Here is a 20491-nt window from a genome sequence, read left to right as displayed (position 1 = left end):
TCTTATTCAATTATTCATATAGTATATTTTTACATGATGGGTGTATGAAAAAAATCTTCACATGACCTTTTATTTATTGACTTGAACATGTGACACCATTCAAACAGCTGTGTGAGAAGCGGAACAACCTGCACTGGCTGGTTGGCTAGTGCAATCACTTGGTACTTATAACTGTTATAACTGTTACTCTGAATGGTATACAGCACTCTACATTCACAAACAAATGCACACTGCAGGATTGTTTCAAAATTCTTGCAGTGTGTGGTACTCACCAAAACAAGGAACATCACACTGTGGAATATATACAATATTTTCTCGATTTAACAAACTAATTTGAGCCATCCCTTTCCGTAAAATCAAAATATCCGCTAAATCGAGTATGATTACGTTAATTTTCTCTAAGTGAAATTTCTGTTAATTTTACTAGATTTAGAAAACTAGTTCGCTAAATTGAGAGTGATTCCATTAAATTATGCCCCAAATGCACCGCTTGGCACGTTGGGTTTGTTTACATCTGCTCAGTCTGAGTCCTACTGCCACCGCGTGTGTTGTTCACTGCTACTTCTCGGGCAACATCTCGGTCAAAAGAGTGCAGCCATCAATTGGAACAAAGTTTGGAAATTATAGAAAAAATTTAAAACAAACACCAAACCCCCTAGTTTAAGGTAAACCATGAATAATGTTTCTAATGTTTCTATGGACATATCATGTGTCTCAGCTGTCTACGTAGGTGTGAGCGTATTAATGGAATTCATCTCAATTTAGCGAACTAGGTCACTAAATCGAGTGAAGAATAACGAAGAATAAAAGAAAAAATTCCTACCTCTAAATCGAGTTCGTTATTTCGGATTCTGTTAAATCGAGAGTATATCATATAAGTAATATCTCTGTTGCCCAGAATCCCTTTTTACCGGAACTCTCTGATAGCCGGAATTAAAATTTTCTCAGAATTTTCTAGAAAATTTTGGGTTTGGGAACGATTTTCTGGAAAATTTCGAGAAAATTTTCCAAAAATCAAGAAAATTCCAAAAAATTATGGGTATGGGGGAATTTTTTGTGGGTTTAAGAGATAAAATTATGCATCATTCTGGAAAACTCCAAGAAAATTCCAAGGCCCAGAAAAATTCCAAGGATGGGGATTTTTTTACAGATTCGAGAGATGATGTAATGCGCAATTTCGGTAACTTCCAAGAAAATTTTCCCGGTACCTGGAAAATTCCGGGAATGGGGGATTTTTTCTGGCTTTGAGAGTCATCTCGTTACCAGGAAATCTCTCATTCCCAGAAGTGGTCTGCACCAAATTGTTCCAGCCAATGAAGATATCACTGAGTAATACTGTATCTCCATTAGCCAGAATCCCTCTTAACCGGAACTCTCCAATAGCCGGAATTGAAATTTACTCAGAATTTTTCCAGAAAATTCTCTCAATTTCATGTCTGAGCACAAATTCATGCTTAGCCACATCTTCTTGTGCTGGGTGGGAAGACCGCTTGGGCAAACCTGAATTTTTCTGCTCTGGGTCTATTTATAACTACTGTGCAATAATAAATATATTTTTTAAATGTACATACAATAATAAAAAAGTAAAATAATACAGTAATAAATAAATGTACAAATTCCAAGCTAAGCTGGTGAGGCGAAGGGTGGTGAGGTGACGAGTCGGGTGGTGAGGTGACGAGTCGGGTGGTGAGGTGATGAGTCGGGTGGTGAGGTGACGAGTCAGGTGGTGAGGTGACAAGTCAGGTGGTGAGGTGACATGCTAAGACACTTACACAGCACACACATTAACAGCATTACTAAACAATTGTTTTATAACAGTTTACTTTATAATTTTTATTTTAAAATTAATTGATATACGATGACTTGACTTGGCTATTTTTGTACTTAGACAACTGATCAGTGAATAAACCAGGGCATATGGAGACGCATAATACACCACAATATTATTTAGTAAGTTCTAAAAAATACTCTCCAATATTATGAGAAAACAGCTATCATCAGAATGAGTTGCTCGATTTTGTTCATTTTACCACAGATGTTCTTATCATTATACAAATTATAAACTGAACCATATTTTTTTTTCTATTATTTAATACCTGTACTGGATCCCTTTGAACATTACGTTAGATAACATTTTAAAATACAATATGGAGTAAAAAAGAGAGCGGTGGTGGTGTGAGGTGGGAGGAAGAGACACTTGTGGAGGAACTGACTGCTCACCCCCCCCCACCGGAAAGGTTCGTCTCCCTTTACCCACCCCTGCCAATGTCATTCCTACTGTAACTCAAGACACAATATTGTTTATTTGATATTTATTAACTAGTAGTAATATGTTACTGCAATAATTTGTGCTTATAATATCAGTATCCTTCATATACAGTATGATAGCTATTTTTATAATGTATCAGTTCTGTAATGAATAAATGAAAAAAAAAATGGGGAACTAGGTAATGGCTAAGCTTACCTGCCACCCCCCTCCCAGTGCAGAGGTCTGGGGGTAAAAATCAAGGTAGGTAGATAACAGGTTGTAGTGGATTCCTCCCTTACAAACGCTTTTGTCGCTGAGTAGCCGACCCCACGATTTCACCAGCCTGCCCTCGTGGTCTAGGTCAACCAGCGCCGCCTTACATGACGGAGGTCATCTATTAAGCCACTCCTACCTCCGCTATATAAGATCTCACCTCGTGGTGACCTACCTCTTTCTACCTACAACCAGTCTTAAAGCAACACCTCCTCCTCCGCTCCTGCCTGGCAGCCCTCGCTCCAGCCGGCGACCATTGCAACCCACACCTCGTGGTGACCACTCTTTCTACCCACAGCCACCAGCAAGCAACACCTCCTCCTCCTCCGCTCCTGCCTGGCGGTCCTCGCTCCCGCCGGCGACCATGGCGACCCACAAGCTGGTCCTCCTCTGAGCACCCTCACCAACCAGCTCTCTCTACATCACACTTGTAACCACGCTGCCACTTCCCAGCACCAAGCTGCACTGTACATCCAATACAATATGCATACAGAGAGCACATTGTGAGTTTCCTTTCTCCATCCCATCCTGAGTGTGAACCAAATATCACATAACCCCACAAGGTAGCCTCACTCCCACAGGATCTACGCTAATGAAAATAAAAATGAAATTTTTATTTACCTATTTTTGAAGGCTTATGATGCTATTTAAAGTTGTACAATAAATGTATGGAATGGAGATTTTTTGTTTTATTTTAATTGGAGCCACTGATTAAATATATAAAATAAATATAAATATCTTACTTGCGACCGCTGGATATCATCCAACGTCGCTGATTGGCTAGCGATGACATCACTTATTAAGCTCCGCCCACTGAGTTACATCAAACAGTAGAAGCGGATATTTAAAATGGGAGGAAATGTATTGAATATTTTACAATTCAACCAGAGTTCCCGTTTTATTGTAAATTTCGTCAAACATTTTCTTATTGTATAATTTACATGGCAATACACACTGTATATTACATATTATCAAATATATATCTGATTAATAACATTGTATGCTAGTATATTTTGACAGAGAAAGGATCTATACAGATAATAATACCACAATATTACAAACGCATGAAGTGGCAAAAGGGGCGTGGCTTAGCGATCTCGAGAGTAGAGTTGCCAATTAATGAATTCCTGTGGACCTGCGTGAGGCTGTAGTGGATTTCTCCCCCACAAACGCTGTTTGTCGCTGAGTAGCCGACCCCGCGAATTCCCCAGTGTATGCCTCGTGGTCTGGGTCAACCAGCGCCGCCATACATCACGGAGGTCAACTACTAAGCCACGCCTACCCCCCACTATTTAAGACCTGACCTCGTGGTGATCTCTCTTTTTTTCTACCTACACCAACCAGCCAGCAACACCTCCTCCTCCTCCGCCGCTGCCTGGCGGCCCTCGCTCCCGCCGGCGAGCATGGCGACCCACAAGCTGGTCCTCCTCTGAGCATCCTCACCAACCAGCTCTCTCTACATCACGCTTGTAACTATGCTGCCTTCCCAGCACCAAGCTGCATTGTACATCCAATACAACATGTATACAGAGAGCACATTGTGAGTTTCCTTTCTCCATCCCATCCTGAGTGTGAACCAAACTACCCATAACCCCACAAATGGTGACCCCGGAGTGACGCATTCACAGGATGGAGGAGAATAAACCCAGACAACCCACACCCCACAAGGCTACCTGTTATCTACCTACCTTGGGAAAAATTGCCTTATTATTTGGCTTATTCAATTTTGATGTCAAATTATTAATTATATATTGCATTTTTCCTTAATATTTGGTATTTTATATTATCAATTATAAAGCATACACCATACAAAGTTGATCACACAAGTATATGTAATAATGAATTCAGGCAAATAAAAATCGCTGGCAATGAGACAAGGCACTGAGCCTCATGTGGTGCTACAGTGTGTGTATATGTGTTAATGGTGTTGTGGGTGTATGTGGTGATGGTGTTGGGGGTGTTGGTGTGTGTGTGTGTGGGTGGTGTTGGGGTGTGTGGGTGGTGTTGGGGGGTGGTGTGGGGTGGTGTTGGGTGTGTGGGTGTGGGGGGTGTGTCGGGTGTTGTGGGGTGGTGTGGGGTGTGGGTGGTGTTGGGGTGTGTGGGTGGTGTTGGGGGGTGTGTGGGGGTGTGGGTGGTGTTGGGGTGTGGGTGGTGTTGGGGTGGGGTGTTGGGGGGTGTGGGGTGTTGGGGGTGTGTTGGTGTGGTGTGTTGGGGTGTGTGGTGTGTGTGGGTGTTGGGGGTGTGTGGGGGTGTGGGTGGTGTTGGGTGGTGTGGGTGGTGTGGGGTGTGTGGGTGTGTGTGTGTGTGGTGTGGGTGGTGTGGGAGGTGTGGGTGGTGCTGGGAGGTGTGGGGTGGTGTGGGGTGGTGGGGTGTGGGGTGTGCTGGGGTGTGGGGTGGTGTGTGGGGTGGTGGGGGTGTGTGGTGTGGTGGTGGGTGGTGTGTGGGTGGTGTGGGGGTGTGGGGGTGTGTGGGGTGGTGTGGGGTGTGGGTGTGTGGGGTGTGTGTTGTGTGTGGGGTGTGTGGGGTGTTGTGGGGGTGTGTGGGGGTGTGGGGGGTGGTGTGTGTTGGGGGTGTGTGGGGTGTTGGGGTGTGGGGGTGTGTGGGGGTGTGGGGGTGTGTGTGGGGGTGTTGGGGTGTGTGGGTGGTGTTGGGGGTGTGTGGGTGGTGTTGGGGGTATTGAAGGGTGTGTGGGTGGTGTTGGGGGTGTGTGGGTGGTGTTGGGGGTGTGTGGGTGGTGTTGGAGTGTGTGGGTTGAGTTGGGGTGCCTGTATAATAATAATTAATAATTAACGATTTATTGAAAAGTTTCTGAAAAAGTTCTGTAGCCCCTAGGCTGAAAATTTACATTGGACATAAATGACTTATTACATACATTGACATTGGTGGTTTAACAAAATCTTTCATTAGAGAAAGGTAAAGGAACATACAGTGAATATACAAATTAATGTTTACAGTGGAGGTCACATAGATCTTGTGAGCTGAGGTATTGAACAGCAGACACGTAGTGTAATAACTCCCTCACAGATGGCGTTATGAGGGGCATCATGTGGAGTGGTAGTTCCCTCACAGGTGGTGTTATGAGGGGCTTGACATGATGAAGTAATTCCCTCACAGATGGTGTTTTGAGGGGCCTGATGATGGAGTAATTCCCTCACAGATGGTGTATGAGGGGCCTGATGCGGTGTAGTAATTCCCTCACAGATGGTGTATGAGGGGCCTGATGTGGTGGAGTAATTCCCTCGCAGATGGTGTTATGAGGGGCATCACATGGCGTAGTAATTCCTTCACGGATGGTGTTATGAGGAGCATCATGTGGTGTAGTAATTCCCTCACAGTTGGTGTCCTGAGGAATCTCACATGATGCTGTAGCAACTCATTCACTACGTGGTGTCGTAGCATCATGGGGACACCACTTGGTCTGGTGTCACAGGACCTCACTCACTCAAGTGAGTGAGGTGTGGTCCCAGGCCTCCCTATCGTGGATGGATTAACACATAACTGGTGTTGTTGAGTCTCAGGGGCAGTTATCACTGGGTACCTGGGACCTCACTGTGTGAAGGCTAGCTTGGGTACGACTCAGCTGTTACTGTCGAGTTGTTCTTCACTGACTTAAGCACTGTTCACCACTATTCAACACTGGTTCCATTCCTTTCCTCAATGAAATATTAACTTCTGGCGAGAACTTGTTGATATTCCGGTGGGGAGGAGGGGTTCAGGGGAGGGAGTTGGTATGGGCCAACATTACAGTTGACGTGGCTGCCGCCAGAGCAGCGCCAGGTACGTCTTGACCCTTCGGTGGTCAAGGATGAATTGTTGGGGGTGTGTGGGTGGTGTTGGGGTTGTGTGTATGTGATGTTGAGAAGATGTACTTTTCGGTGAGCTGGAACCAATTACCCAATATCCCATTGAAACAATGGATTTGGTTAATTAAGTTTTCGGTTAACGAAACCCCTGGCCCCCATGTCCTTATTTACCGTATATACCTGTGTGTAGTTCGAGTTTTTAAGACCAAATTATTTGGCAAAAAAATGGGGGGTCTACCTCTAAACGGGTAATAGTTTCGTTAGGTTGAAAAATATTTACCAGTAATTAGCAGTAAACAATGGAAACGACGCACCAATCCACCACCAGCTGTGAGTGTCGGTACAGTTGCCAGGGCAGATCTCTTGCGTCATCATAGCAAGCCCAAAGTAGCCAAATGCCTGGTATGGTATACACAGGACGATGTAAAACATAAAGTATTAATTTTTTAAAGTTTATTTATAGATAATTTACAAAAATTATTGTTCATTACTGTATAATATGGACACGAAGTAGTACCTTAAGCTGTGTATTCTTATATTACTCTATTAATTATGTATAGTAAAGTATTACAGAACATGTATTAATCCTATGTAATATTTCCATTTATTATGCACCATGTTATGTATATGAATTATCATATTTACATTTTATGTATTCAGCTTGTGAATGCTGGCATCTGTACATGCCAGCGCGCAGTGATACAAAGAGTGGAGATCACCATTCCTTATGGTGTGGAAGTGCTCTGTCTTATTAGTTCCCCTGTACATCTCCCGTACGAGAATAAGAACCTATTTTCAAGATAACACGTGTTTGTGTATACCCTCAGTAGTGTAGAACATTTTGGGGGTACCAAAGACAAACATAGAATTACATTTGAAACATCAATCTTTGTTAATTAAATTTGAAACAAAAGAAAACTACGATACCGTATTTTCATTAAAATATTACATCACAAGTATATTTTACCTTAACTGTGACTGAATGAATATATTCTCAGAAATAAATATGAAAATGTAATATTTTGGCTGAAATGGCGTACATATTACATTGGAAAGTGGGATAAAATCGTGACGAAAACAATGACTTTTGCTTTCTTTTGTTCAAAAGATGTTACCGTAATCGCTTTTCGAATGGTTTTCAGTTAAAAAACTGTTGCATCACAAGTGAATTAGGATAGAATATTATTGTAATACAACAGTTTTTTAACTGAAAACCCATTCGAAAAACGATTACGGTAACATCTTTTGAACGAAAGAAAGCAAAAGTCATTGTTTTCGTCACAATTTTATCCCACTTTCCACTGTAATACATACGTCATTTCAGCAAAAATATTACATTTCCATATTCTCAGAAATATATAGTAGTTTTGCTGAAACATAATGTATTTCAATGTAAATTAGGATAAACTACATGAAAACAAACGACTTTACCTACTCGTTTTTTTTAATAGTTTTCAGTTAAAATACTGTTATATTAGTGATATTCTATTCATACTGTGCTTGATATAATACATTCACGGAAATGTAATATTTTTGCAATTACAATACAGTGATCACTCGGTTAACGAGCGCCTCGGTTAACGAGATTTCGGTTAACGATTTACCTTTCATAAGATTCTTAACTTCGGTTTACGAGCAGTCCCTCGATTAACGAGTTTTTTACGAGCCGACTTCGACATGTTTTCGCTTGCATTTGGCGGTCCACCAGCTGTAGTATTAGTCCGCCAATACAATAATTGGTTTTAGGGCTTAAATTCCTTACTATTTTAGTAAATATCAAGAAGTTTATACTATTCAATAATTTTAAAAGTTTAATATTAACTTTTTTAATCATTTTAACAATTATTGAACATAATTGAAGGTAAAGAAACTAGTTTCTGGCATGCCATCCAGCCTGTTAACACACCAGACAGGCATTAGTCTCTCTCTGTTTTCAGTGGAGGTAACATTTTGCTTGAGACTCTCTTCAACTAAATGCTTTTTTCTGTGTTTCCAAGCAAATTATTGGTCATTTTGAAATTTATTTTACATATTGACAATATATAATGCAGTGCAGTGTTGATTTAAAGAAAATAATCTTGAATTACACCAAGAGAACTAAAATTTCATGGGTGAAATGGTGCCATGGGGTGACTTCTCTTCCACCCCAAAGCCTTCTCTTCTCCCTTCTCCTCCACCCCCATTCTAATTCCCATCATCATCATCATCATCCAGGAGCCTTCTACATACACACCTCAAAGTAAGTGTACTTTTCTACCTTTTTTCTTGAATTTAGGCAATTTTCGGTGAGCTGGAACCAATTACCCAAAAACCCATTGAAACAATGGTTTCGGTTAACGAGTTTTTCGGTTAACGAGCACCCTGCTGGAACGGATTGTGCTTGTTAACCGAGGGACCACTGTACTGATGTGAACACAAGCGTGGTTACAGCGAGACTGACTGAGTGAGGGAGCGCGGGGTCAGGTGAAGACGCGCAGTCCCCTCCACTGCCATACATGTACGGTGTAATCAAGACCCACAAGCCCAATAACCCAGCAAGACCCATCATTAGCTCAGTTGGGTCAATCTCTTATAAACTATCTAAATGGTTAGTTTCTTTACTAAATCCCCTAGTTGGCAACATTTCTAACTCCAATATCAAGAATAATATGGATCTGGTTGATAAACTCAATAACTTACACATTAATTATGATTTTAAACTGGTCAGCTTTGATGTAACATCACTCTTTACAAAGGTCCCAGTTGATGATTTACTAGAGTTCCTCATAGATTCCCTGGATGACATTTCACTGCCCGTCTCGAAAGACGACTTCATCGAACTCATCAAACTATGTATTAAGGATTGCAAATTCGAATTCAATGGGGAATATTATGCTCAAAAATTTGGTATGGCAATGGGTAATCCACTCTCACCTGTATTAAGCAACCTATATATGGAATTCTTTGAAAAGAAACTATTAAGTAATATTTTACCACCCTCAGCAGTCTGGTTTAGATATGTTGATGATGTATTATGTCTCTGGCCATGTAATGAGGACCTAAAAGCTTTCCTACCACAACTTAACAACTTAGCCCCCTCGATCAAATTCACTGTGGAAGTAGAGCAAGACTGTAAATTGCCATTCCTAGACTGTCTGATACACAGAATCAGCAACACTTTTAAGTTCAGTATTTATAGAAAACCAACTAATGCGTGTTCATACATTCATTATTATTCTGCCCACCATAATAAAGTCAAACAGTCAGTATTTTCAACAATGTTTTTACGTGCCTTGAGAATTTGCAGTCCGGAATTCATCGATGAGGAATACAAATATATATATAATATTGGCTCAAACCTTAAATACCCTAGATCTTTCATAGACAAATGCCTAAACATTACTAAGAAAACTTTTTATAGAACTGATCCCAAGCCCACCCATGACCATAAGAATATCTTAATATTACCATTTCACAAAAATTTCTCACACATTCCTTCACAACTAAAAACCTGGAACGTCAATGTGGCATTTAAAAACTCATGCACTGTTAAACAAATGTTAATCAAGAACTCCCCCAACAACACAATTGGTTGCATTTATAAAGTTCCTTGCAAGGAATGTAATATGTTTTACTTAGGCCAGACAGGTAAAGATCTTGCAACTAGAATTAAACAACACAAATACAGTGTTAGGACAGGCCAGGAATCCAATGCTCTGTTTGTTCATTTGAGGGATAACAAGCATTGCATTGACTGGGATAATGCCTCCTCAATATTACCATGTAATTCAATTGATAGTAGGAACATCATAGAATCTAGTCTTATTAAACATACCGAAGCATTCAACATGAATTTGAGTAACGGCATGTACAAGCTGGACAATTTTGTAATTAAGAAGATTTGTGACCAGGTGAGAAGGCCGGGTCACCTGACCATCTGACCTGACCACCAACCGTTGTGTGCTATTTAAAGATTAGTAGGGTCATTACCTAATACCTGACCATTGTGGACCTGGTCTCACCCTTCTCTGTATATATACACCTTGATTTGTATTTCTCTCTCTAGTCTGTACTCACCCCTGAAGATGTGAATTACACGAAAGCGCTTGGGAACTTCGTGTTTTCTTCTTTCCTTGTGGTTATCAGCATATATATATATATATATATATATATATATATATATATATATATATATATATATATATATATATATATATATATATATATATATATATATATATATATATATATATACATATATATATATATAGTTGGTCCTCATATTACGCGGTCCCGCATTCCGCTTTTCACCGTTAACGCGGTGCCTTGCCAGAACCTAACATTCTTACATTCCGCGGTCGCGAACGCCATTACGCGGAGAGTGTCCGGCGCGACGCTATTTTTAGATTTTCCCCACGCGCCACACCGCCCGCCCGCCTGCCTGCTTCTCCCTCCTCCTCCCTCCGCTTGGGCAAGCGGCGCGGTAAGGTTGCGCAGTTTCATCCCTCAAGGCCACTCCGTGTAAACGCGCATCCATTGTTCCGTAAAATGGCTTCCGCCGGACCACCACCCCCAGAGAAAAACCTTTCCTTACCTGGACCCAGCGGCACTAAACCAAAGAAGACACGACGTTCCTTAAGCTACGAGGTAAAGTGATAGTGACAGTGAAGTTGACTTTGAGGGATTTGTCAGGGAAGCCCTGACAACTGTAAGTGACAGTGATGATGATTCACCTAGTAATGGTGATTCACCTGAGGGCCAGTAATCTGCCCTCTGCCTCGGAACCAGCCTCCATCCCCGTATGCCGACCCATCTCTTCTACTACCGTAAGTGTTACACAAAATTTTTAGTTTTCTAACCTAACCTTTATTTTTCCTATGTTAACCTTTATCTTTCCTAACCTAACCTCTTCTATATTACTTGTTTTTTCATACCATCATAAAGTTAAGATAAAATTTTTACTACAACATAGTTGTGTGTCGTCAAAAAGTGGAGTTTGGGGATCGGCCTGGACTCCATTTCAATTAATCCCATATGTTATGTTGTTCACTTTACGCGTTCCTCACTTTCCGAGGGACCCTCCGGGTTAAATAAACCGCGTAATATGAGGACCAACTGTATCTTGATAAAATCACAAGGGAAAAGGGAAACAACGGAGCTCCGTTGTTTCCCTTTTCCCGTGTGATTTTATCAAGATTAATCTTATCCACGTTTTCATTGTGGATCTACATGAAATATACATATATATACAGTATTACCCCGCTTTACGCGGTTTCACTTCCGCGTTTTCTCATTCACGCGGTGCCTCGCCAGAACCGAACTTTCACTTTCCGCGGTTCATCTACCCATATACAAGCAGAGTGTCCGGCTCGATGCTATTTTTAGATTCGCCCCACCCGCCTGCTCCCTCCTACGCCTCCGCCTGGCCAAGCCGCGCGGTAAGGTTGCCCAGTGCATGTCTCTGTTGCGTTATCACTGACGTCATATGACGTATCGGACTGTGATTGGCCATGCATCCCTACCACCCTCCGCTGCTAGCTGTAATTGGTTTAAAGTTATATGATGTGTCCACCCGGGGGAGGGAGGGAGGGAGGAAAGACGACGCTTGACCTAGCCGCGGCAGTTTCATCCCTCCAGGCCACACCGTGTATACGTGCATCCATTGTTCTGTGAAATGGCTTCCGCCGGACCACTGCCACCAGACAGAAACCTTTCCTTACCTGGACCCAGCCGCCCTAAGCCAAAGAAGCTACGAAGTGAAATACCAGATAATTCAAGATTTGGAGAAAGGAACATGTCAAGCTGATCTCACGCGCCAGCATGGAGTCAACGAATCTACGATTCGTACTATTAAGGATGCAGCCAAGATCAAAGAGCACATGAGAATCAAAAAGTCTGCAGGTGCTTCAATGATCAAGTATTGCCAGAACAAGGTGCTGCTAAAGGTGGAAAATTTGCTGGTGAGTTACTTGATTCGTCAGGCGCGACGCAACATGGCGGTGGACACACGATCCGTTCACGAGTACGCACATGAACTGTACGCAGCAGTGTCACATAAGATGGGAATTGCAGAGCCCAAACCCTTCAATGCTTCCTCTGGTTGGCTGCATAGGTTTAAGAAGAGGAACAATATCACCAACATCAACATTGGTGGTGAAGAAGCGAGTGCTGACCATGTGGCGGCAAGAGATTTTCCTCCGTTCTTACGTGAGGTTATGGAGGAAAGGCAGTACACTGACGACCAGGTGTTCAACATGGACGAATCCGGCCTATTTTGGAAAAAGCTGCCTACCAAGACCTTTGTTGTCCAGTCTGCCAGCAAGGTTGGGGGTCGGAAATTGCAGGAGCGCATCACCGTCCTCTTTACCACCAATGTCTCCGGTACCTGTAAACCAAAGTTATCGGTGATTCACACAGCCCGCAAGCCGCACGCCTACAAGAACGTGGACATGAGCAAGATTAATGTCCACTGGCTGACCGCACGCAAGGCGTGGATGTTCTCTGCTCTGTAACTCTCCTGGTTTGATGACTGTTTCATTCCTGACGTGAAGAAATTCTGCGAGCAAAAAAATGTTCCATTCAAGATTTTGTTGCTCCTTGACAACGCACCAGGACACTCGCCCCTACTTATGGATCGTCACCCCAACGTAAAAGTGGTCTTCCTTCCTCCCAACACTACGTCATTGATCTAGCCCATGGACCAGGAGTTGATCTGCAATGTTAAAGCTGCATACTCGGCAAAGAAATTCAAGCTCCTGAATGACTGTACCAACACCAAGGATGAGTTGTGTAAGCTGGGTGACACCGATAGCGAGAGTAAAAGCGACGAGGGCAAGGAACAAGAGGAGGTGACTCAAGAAGTTCTCGTCAAACAGTTTTAGAAAAAATTTAACGTCAAACAAGCTGTGGACTTCTTGGTGGAGGCATGGGATCAGCTGTCTGTAGCTACGATTCGTCACGCATGGAGGCATGTGTTGCATGGCATACCAGGTGAGAGGCGGAGTCAACCTGTGACTGGTGAGGTTCAGTCTGTGACAGTGGCATTGGACCTTGCAAGAGAAGCTGCACACAGTATTACAGCTGAAGGCTTCTCTGAGACCACCAACGAAGACATCCTGGAGGTGATCAGAGATCCTGAAATGACTGCCGACGAGATGTTGGAAGATGATAACGTCAGTGAAGAGGAAGGTGGTGCGTCAGTCCCAGAAGAACACAAATTAACGCATAGTAATATTAAGGGTGCCATTGAGTGTGCAGAAAAATTACAGCTCTTCCTTTCCAACGACCATGACGATGACCGCTATGAAGTCTTCCATACCCGGCTGGTGCAGGCTATGGAGCCGTACATCAAGGTGTATCAAGACAACATCAACACTAGCCGTCAAAAAAGCATTACCGAGTTCTTCGCCCGCAACCCACCACAGCCAGCCAGAACCAGTGATAGTGACAGTGAAAGTGACTTTGAGGGATTTGTCAGGGAAGCCCTGACAACTATAACTGATAGTGATGGTGATGCACCTAGTAATGGTGATTCACCTGAGGGCCAGTAATCTGCCCTCTGCCTTGGAACCAGCCTCCATCCCCGTATGCCGACCCATCTCTTCTACTAACGTAAGTGTTACACCCAACCTTTAGTTTTCCTAACCTAACCTTTATTTTTCCTAACTTAACCTTTATTTTTCCTAACCAAACCTCTTCTATATTAAGTGTGTGTGCATACCATCATAAAGTTAAGATAATATTTTTACTACAACATAGTTGTGTGTCGTCAAAAAGTGGAGTTTGGGGGTCGGGCCAGTCTCTATTGGAATTAATCCCATATGTTCTGTTGTTCACTTTACGCGGATTTCACTTTCCGCGGTACCCTGTGGGTTCAATTGACGCGTAAATCGGTACTATGTAATGTAATGTATGTATGTATGTATGTATGTATGTATATATATACATATATATATATATATATATATATATATATATATATATATATATATATATATATATATATATATATATATATATATATATATATATATATATATATATATATATATATATATATATATATATATATATACAGTTGTACCCCACTTAACGCGGTCAATAAAACCCAGAGGGTACCGTGTTAAGTGAAAACCGTGCTAAGTGAACAACAGAACATATGGGATTAATTCCAATAGAAACTGGCCCATCCCCAAACTCCACTTTTTCCGACACAATACCTATGTTCTAGTAAAAATAACATCTTAATTTTATGATGGTACATGCACACAATTAATACTTAAGAGAAATAGAGAAATACAGTCGCCAAGTTAATGTCCATTCAAATAATGGACTCAACTCCCTCCCCCTCTTCTCACACAACACTGCTGGCTCTTCCCTCTCTGAGAAATTTTTGGGGGAAAACCACTAAATTTTAATAAATAATACCTCAAACTAAAGTTAGGATAATACAATTGACATTGCTGGATTCCTTGTAAGACCAGGAATATTTTGAATACAAATGTCATATATTTTGCACAAAAAATAACATATTTACTCAGAGTAAACTTTATATCTAAAATTTGTATGTCTAATGCAAAATCTATGATGTTTATATTCAAAATGATCACCAAATTGTAAGAATTCCAGCAATGTAAATTATATTCTGGCCGGGTAATTTGTATGAATTTTATGAGCTAAAACAAATATCTTCAGTTAATAAAAAAAAAAAATATTCTTCACAACACTAACTGTCAATCAAAGTACCCCACCTTGCCTCCCCCCTCTTCCAACCGCCGGTCAGTCCCAACCCTCCCCCCCACCCCCCACCAAACCTCCCTTCAAGAGATGTTGGGTGAAAAACTAAATTTTAACATTTAGTATTAAATAATACCTCAGATTAAAGTTAGGATAATATAATTGACATTGCTGGATTCCTTGTAAGACCAGGAATATTTTGAATATAAATGTCATATATTTTGCACAAAAGATAACATATTTACTCAAGAGTAAACATTACATCTAAAATTTGTATGTCTAATGCAAAATCTATGATGTTTATATTCAAAATGATCATCAAATTATAAGAATTCCAGCAATGTAAATTATATTCTGACCAGGTAATTTGTATGAATTTTATGAGCTAAAACAAATATCTTCAGTTAATAAAAAAAAAAATATTCTTCACACTGTAACAGATGGTCGGTCGGTCCCTCCCTCCCCCCCCACCCCCCACCAACCGTCCCACCAGATGTGTGGGAAAACCAGAATATTTACCTTTTTAGTAGTAAATAATACCTCAAACTAAAGCTAGGATAATATAATTGACAATGCTTAATTCCTTGTAAGCCCAGGAATATTTTGAATACAAATGTCATATATTTTGCACAAAAAATAACATATTTACTCAGAATAAACTTTATATCTAAAATTTGTTTGTCTAATGCAAAATCTATGATGTTTATATTCAAAATGATCATCATATTGTAAGAATTCCAGCAATGTAAATTATATTCTGGCTGGGTAATTTGTATGAATTTTATGAGCTAAAACAGGCAGTCAGGCAGGGTGGCGGGTGGGGCGAATCTAAAAATAGCTCTCGAGCCGGGAGCCGGACACTCACCGCGTATACGTGGAAAAAACCCGCGTTAAGTGAAAGTTCAGCTCTGGCGAGCCACCGCATATACGGTAAAACGCGCTAAGTGAAACCGCGTTAGGCGGGGTATTTAAATCATCTTGTGTCACAGAAAGACTTCTGGTTGAAGCTAGTTTGATTAAGGAATTAAAATCAATAAACCTTAGTGATGGTCAGTTCAAAACTGATAATATGTTACATAAATTTATTTGTCAGTGGCCCAAGGTTAAAACCGCTTTGAAAACCTTTGATCTAGATGTATGATAGTTATTTAGTGGGTCCCTTATTTTTGACCGGACCTGACTAGTCACGTCACCCCCCTTCTCTTAAGCTCCTCTACGTGTGTGTTCGTGTGGGAATTAGTGGATGACATCATTATGACCTGACCTCATGTTTTTAAGGTCACCCTGTATATTTAAGCCTCTCTCTGTCCATGTAATCCAGTTGCCTCTGAAGATGTCTTGAATAAAGACGAAAGCTAAGGTACTCCGTTGTTTCCATTTTCCCGTGTGATTTTATCAAGACTTATCTTATCCACGTTTCCATTGTGGATTTACATGATATATATATATATATATATATATATATATATATATATATATATATATATATATATATATATATATATATATATATATATATATATATATATATATATATATATATATATATATATATATCTTTCAGTGAAGACGAGCCCAGGAGGGCGAAAAACAACGTCATTCTCTAAGTGACTTGAAAGCAGAGGATATTAGTCACTAATGATCTAGCTACTTCATAATAGTAGACGCGCTGTGGTCGCCATGCTGACCAAACCATATAAGAAATTGTTCCAAACACAATATCTGAGAGACATAAACAAAATAAAAGTCACTCGATTTCCTCACTGTGCTAAGATGTTTAAATACCGTATATAAAATCCTTGTGGCACTTAGTATTTCAGCTACAGTCATTTCTGTTACAACGTGTGTTTTGTCAACGCGAATTGGCTATAATGCGACTGATGAATAGAAGAATGATATTTGTAAAATGCGAACGCGTGTTGGCTGTAACGCGATTCCACTCGAACGTTTTAAGTGTACTGTCGCTTGGCACAGGGTTATGCAGTGTTTACAGTTCATGTTCGACATCACATGTTCAAATGATTCATGTGTTTTGTTTGTGAAGTGTTATTTGATAGGGACTCTATAAATTTCATTCTTTTTTTTTGGCAAATTTAGCTGTTCCCATAAATACTGTATGAAAAAAAAATAATAATAATAATGTTTCGCAGTGCAGACTAATAGCGTTTTACACACGAGCTCTCTGTTTCCATCACACGATCAGTTGAAACACGTGGGTTGTTTTGAAGCGTCCTCAGTGATTTTTGCTTACTATTTCTCCAATTTTGTGGAAAAGAAGAATATCTCCAAGAAGCGTTCTGGTGATCGCATTCCTGGTGGTGATCGTAAAAGAAAGGCTATAACACTTGAAGAGAAACTTGATGTTTTCGTCCCAACCATGCAACCAAAACTGCACCTGATGATGATGATACTGATGATGACGATGACAACTCTCAACTCCTGTCTGCATGACACCTCAACCTCAACATCAACCTTCTCCCCCATCAAGTTATATTCATATTTTTTCAAGGTAAATTGTTACATTTACTGTATGATTTCATTTTTAGATATGAATGTAACATTTATTTAGACTGTGCTATCCTTTGTGTTAGGCTAACTACTAAATTTTTTTCGATTTCGAGTAATCTGCACCTAACCCTATTTTCTCCATAAGCCCTGTTATTTCTATTGCGCGAATTTCTACAAAGCAAGGTTTTACAAGAACACAACTATCGCGTTGTAGCAGAACTGACTGTATTACAACACAAATTAGCGGAGCCTTATTTGTGTGTATTTACAGCTGGTTCACCAGGCAAGAAGATGACGGTGGCTGTGCGTGTGATGGAGGGTGCGGGAGGGGGTTTTGAGAAATGCAATTAAATGCCAGGTAGCGACGTGTCCTAATATTACGTATTAAGTAATTATTAGATGTTTTAATTGCCTGTAGGTTGGCCTGGCGAGTTATTGCTAGGCAATAACATACCTAGGTATAAGCTAGGCGTCGCATTACTGGATTGAACAAAAAAATACTGTACAGTTGGGTCTTCATTTACGCGGTCAATTGAACCCGCGGAGTACTGCGTAAAACGAGAAACGCGTAAATGAAATAACAGAACATATGGGATTAATTCAAATAGAGACTGGGCCGACCCGCAAACTCCACTTTTTCCGACACAATGCGTACCTTGTAGTCAAAATAACATCTTAATTTTATGATAGTATGCACACACAATTAATAATTAAGAGAAATATCAATAATATTAGGGTTTTAACACATACATTAGTAGAAAAGATGGCTGGGCACACGGGGATGGGGGGTTGGTTCCGGGGCAGAGGGCAGATTATTGGCACTCACCTGTATCACTTGTATCAATTGTATCACTATCCACCATAGAGGCTTGCAGGGCCTCTTTGTCAAACCCCTCAAGTCCATATCCTCACTATCACCATCACTGACTTGGGCCGGCTGTGGTGGGTGGCAGGTGAAGAACTCGGTAATGCTTTGATGATTGGGCAACCTTGTGCGCACCCTGCCCGCGCCGCTTCCCGGGTAAATGACCAAATTTGCCGCATAAATCAAGCATTTCAATTCTGGCAAGGCACCGCGTAAATGACAAAACGCTTAAACCAAAATCGCGTAAATCCAGACTCAAATGTATTGTAAATTTCAAGTTTAACCCCGTTCGTATCGGCAGGCGTTTGTAAGTCGGACGTTCGTAAGTCAGGGACCCCCTGTAATCTGTATTTGGCCTGGGAGCTCTCATCAAAATGCACAACTTACACCACTTACTTGAAATGCACAACTTACACCACTTACTTGAAATGCACAACTTACACCACTTACCTCACAAAATATTAATTTTTCCACAACTTTTCTTCTATAACTATTTTTTGCTAAATATGTACACTTTATAATGGAATAAAGTTCATATTCCAATCACATAAAATAACAAAGGTATTAAGTGATGTATAAACATTTTCATTAAGCGTTAACCAAAAAATTGTGTTCTAGTAATGCTTCCGTAAAGATTTTTTTTTTATCGAGATTACTCATATTAAACTGTTTATAGACAATTTATTTACAATGCTAACGCAACAAACCCCACCTTTTTATCTCAAATAGCAAGTTTGAAATGACTCATTGCCTACAATTATCTCTCGTGTGGTTCAGTTAAGTGCGATGAAGTGAGTGACTGGCCAGACCCCAAATGTCTTGCTGGAGAGCACTTCCTTAAGCCAAAGAGTTGTATAGCTTATACTATAGACAGGCAAAAGATGATTTAATAGGAATTTATAAGCACCAAAGAGGACATTACTCAGTCGAGAGTTCATACCTGGAACTAACGGATGCCCGCCCTACTAGAGGTTATAGTCTCAGTTAACGAAACTGAAAGTTCAGAAAGTTGCCAGGAAAAAAAATGAGTGAAAGTTGTGATAGCACCAAGTTGAAAGCTTTTAAATGAGATTTTACTAACACTGGCAAATGTTCTGATACAATTTAGAGCCAATGCATTCCCAGTACTTACCAACATTGTGTAACAAAGATGTAACCAACCGCCTCAGCAGCTAACACTCTGATCAGTAGCAAGGAGGATAAAGTAGCGAAAGCCCTCAAATTGATAGAAACAAAAATGTAGTACTGTACCACTAGTTCCCACTACAACCTGCTTTTAAGTTCCTGAAACATTACTTTTCATTATAGTGTGTGCAGTGCTTTATCAGGCATTTACCTAGTCTAGTACTTCAATTAGTCCTGGGAAAAAGAGTCAGGTGAATTATTTAGTAAAAATATATGCAAATTTAGTCTCATCGCTGGTGAGGCAGCAATATCTGGCTAAGTGTCTCAGTCATACTGTTGAATATGTGTCTATGGTCTCCATGTTGCTGATTCACATCAAACATTATTTTTTGTTTAATTGATTTTTCAATGCTAATTTACATAAATTGTGTACTGTACACACACAAAAAAACAAAATTTCGAAAATTTTAAATTTAATCAAAATCTTACTCACGTGCAATAGTAATGGATATCGCCTGCCCAAGTGTCATTTGTACTCTCAGCTACAAACCAATCGAGCTCTTCTTCTTCATTCTTAGCTCGGAAAGAATGCACTTCAAAGGTGATAGACGAATTGATGGTGTATGGCATGTCTTTATCCTTAGCTGAGAACTGATAAATTTTATCAAATCTGTTTGACCTCACTTCTTCATCCTGTGAAAAGAGGAATACATGTATTATACAGTAAAATACAATGTAATTTTAATATAAGTACAACGAATATTATTTGTGATGCAAAACAGTGAAATACAGACCATATAGTACCATAGCATTCTCTTACCTTTATATAAAAGAAAAAAGGAAGGGGAAATTAGTGCACATTGCAAGAGTGTGGCTTCATACATTAAAAAATATGAATCAACCCAGGGCATCAGCCACATTAGCCTGGTGTGTAGCTTGTATTAGACTCTGTCA

The 20491-nt window shown here is 40.5% G+C and overlaps 1 protein-coding gene across 2 annotated transcripts in view; it reads right to left on the bottom strand.

The window, feature by feature from the left end:
* The window catches only part of LOC121871536 (cadherin-23-like), a gene marked incomplete at its 3' end in the record, with an annotated part of 255663 nt that overhangs the window by 99529 nt on the left and 135643 nt on the right, over positions 1–20491 (bottom strand). For both annotated transcript variants that reach the window (XM_042373970.1, XM_042373971.1), the window contains 1 exon segment: positions 20031–20230. In XM_042373970.1, the coding sequence (XP_042229904.1) occupies positions 20031–20230 (200 nt within the window).

Source organism: Homarus americanus, unplaced genomic scaffold (assembly GCF_018991925.1).
Source record: "Homarus americanus isolate GMGI-L3 unplaced genomic scaffold, GMGI_Hamer_2.0 scaffold45698, whole genome shotgun sequence".
Taxonomy (NCBI): domain Eukaryota; kingdom Metazoa; phylum Arthropoda; class Malacostraca; order Decapoda; family Nephropidae; genus Homarus; species Homarus americanus.
This window is presented reverse-complemented; position numbering and strand designations above follow the sequence as displayed.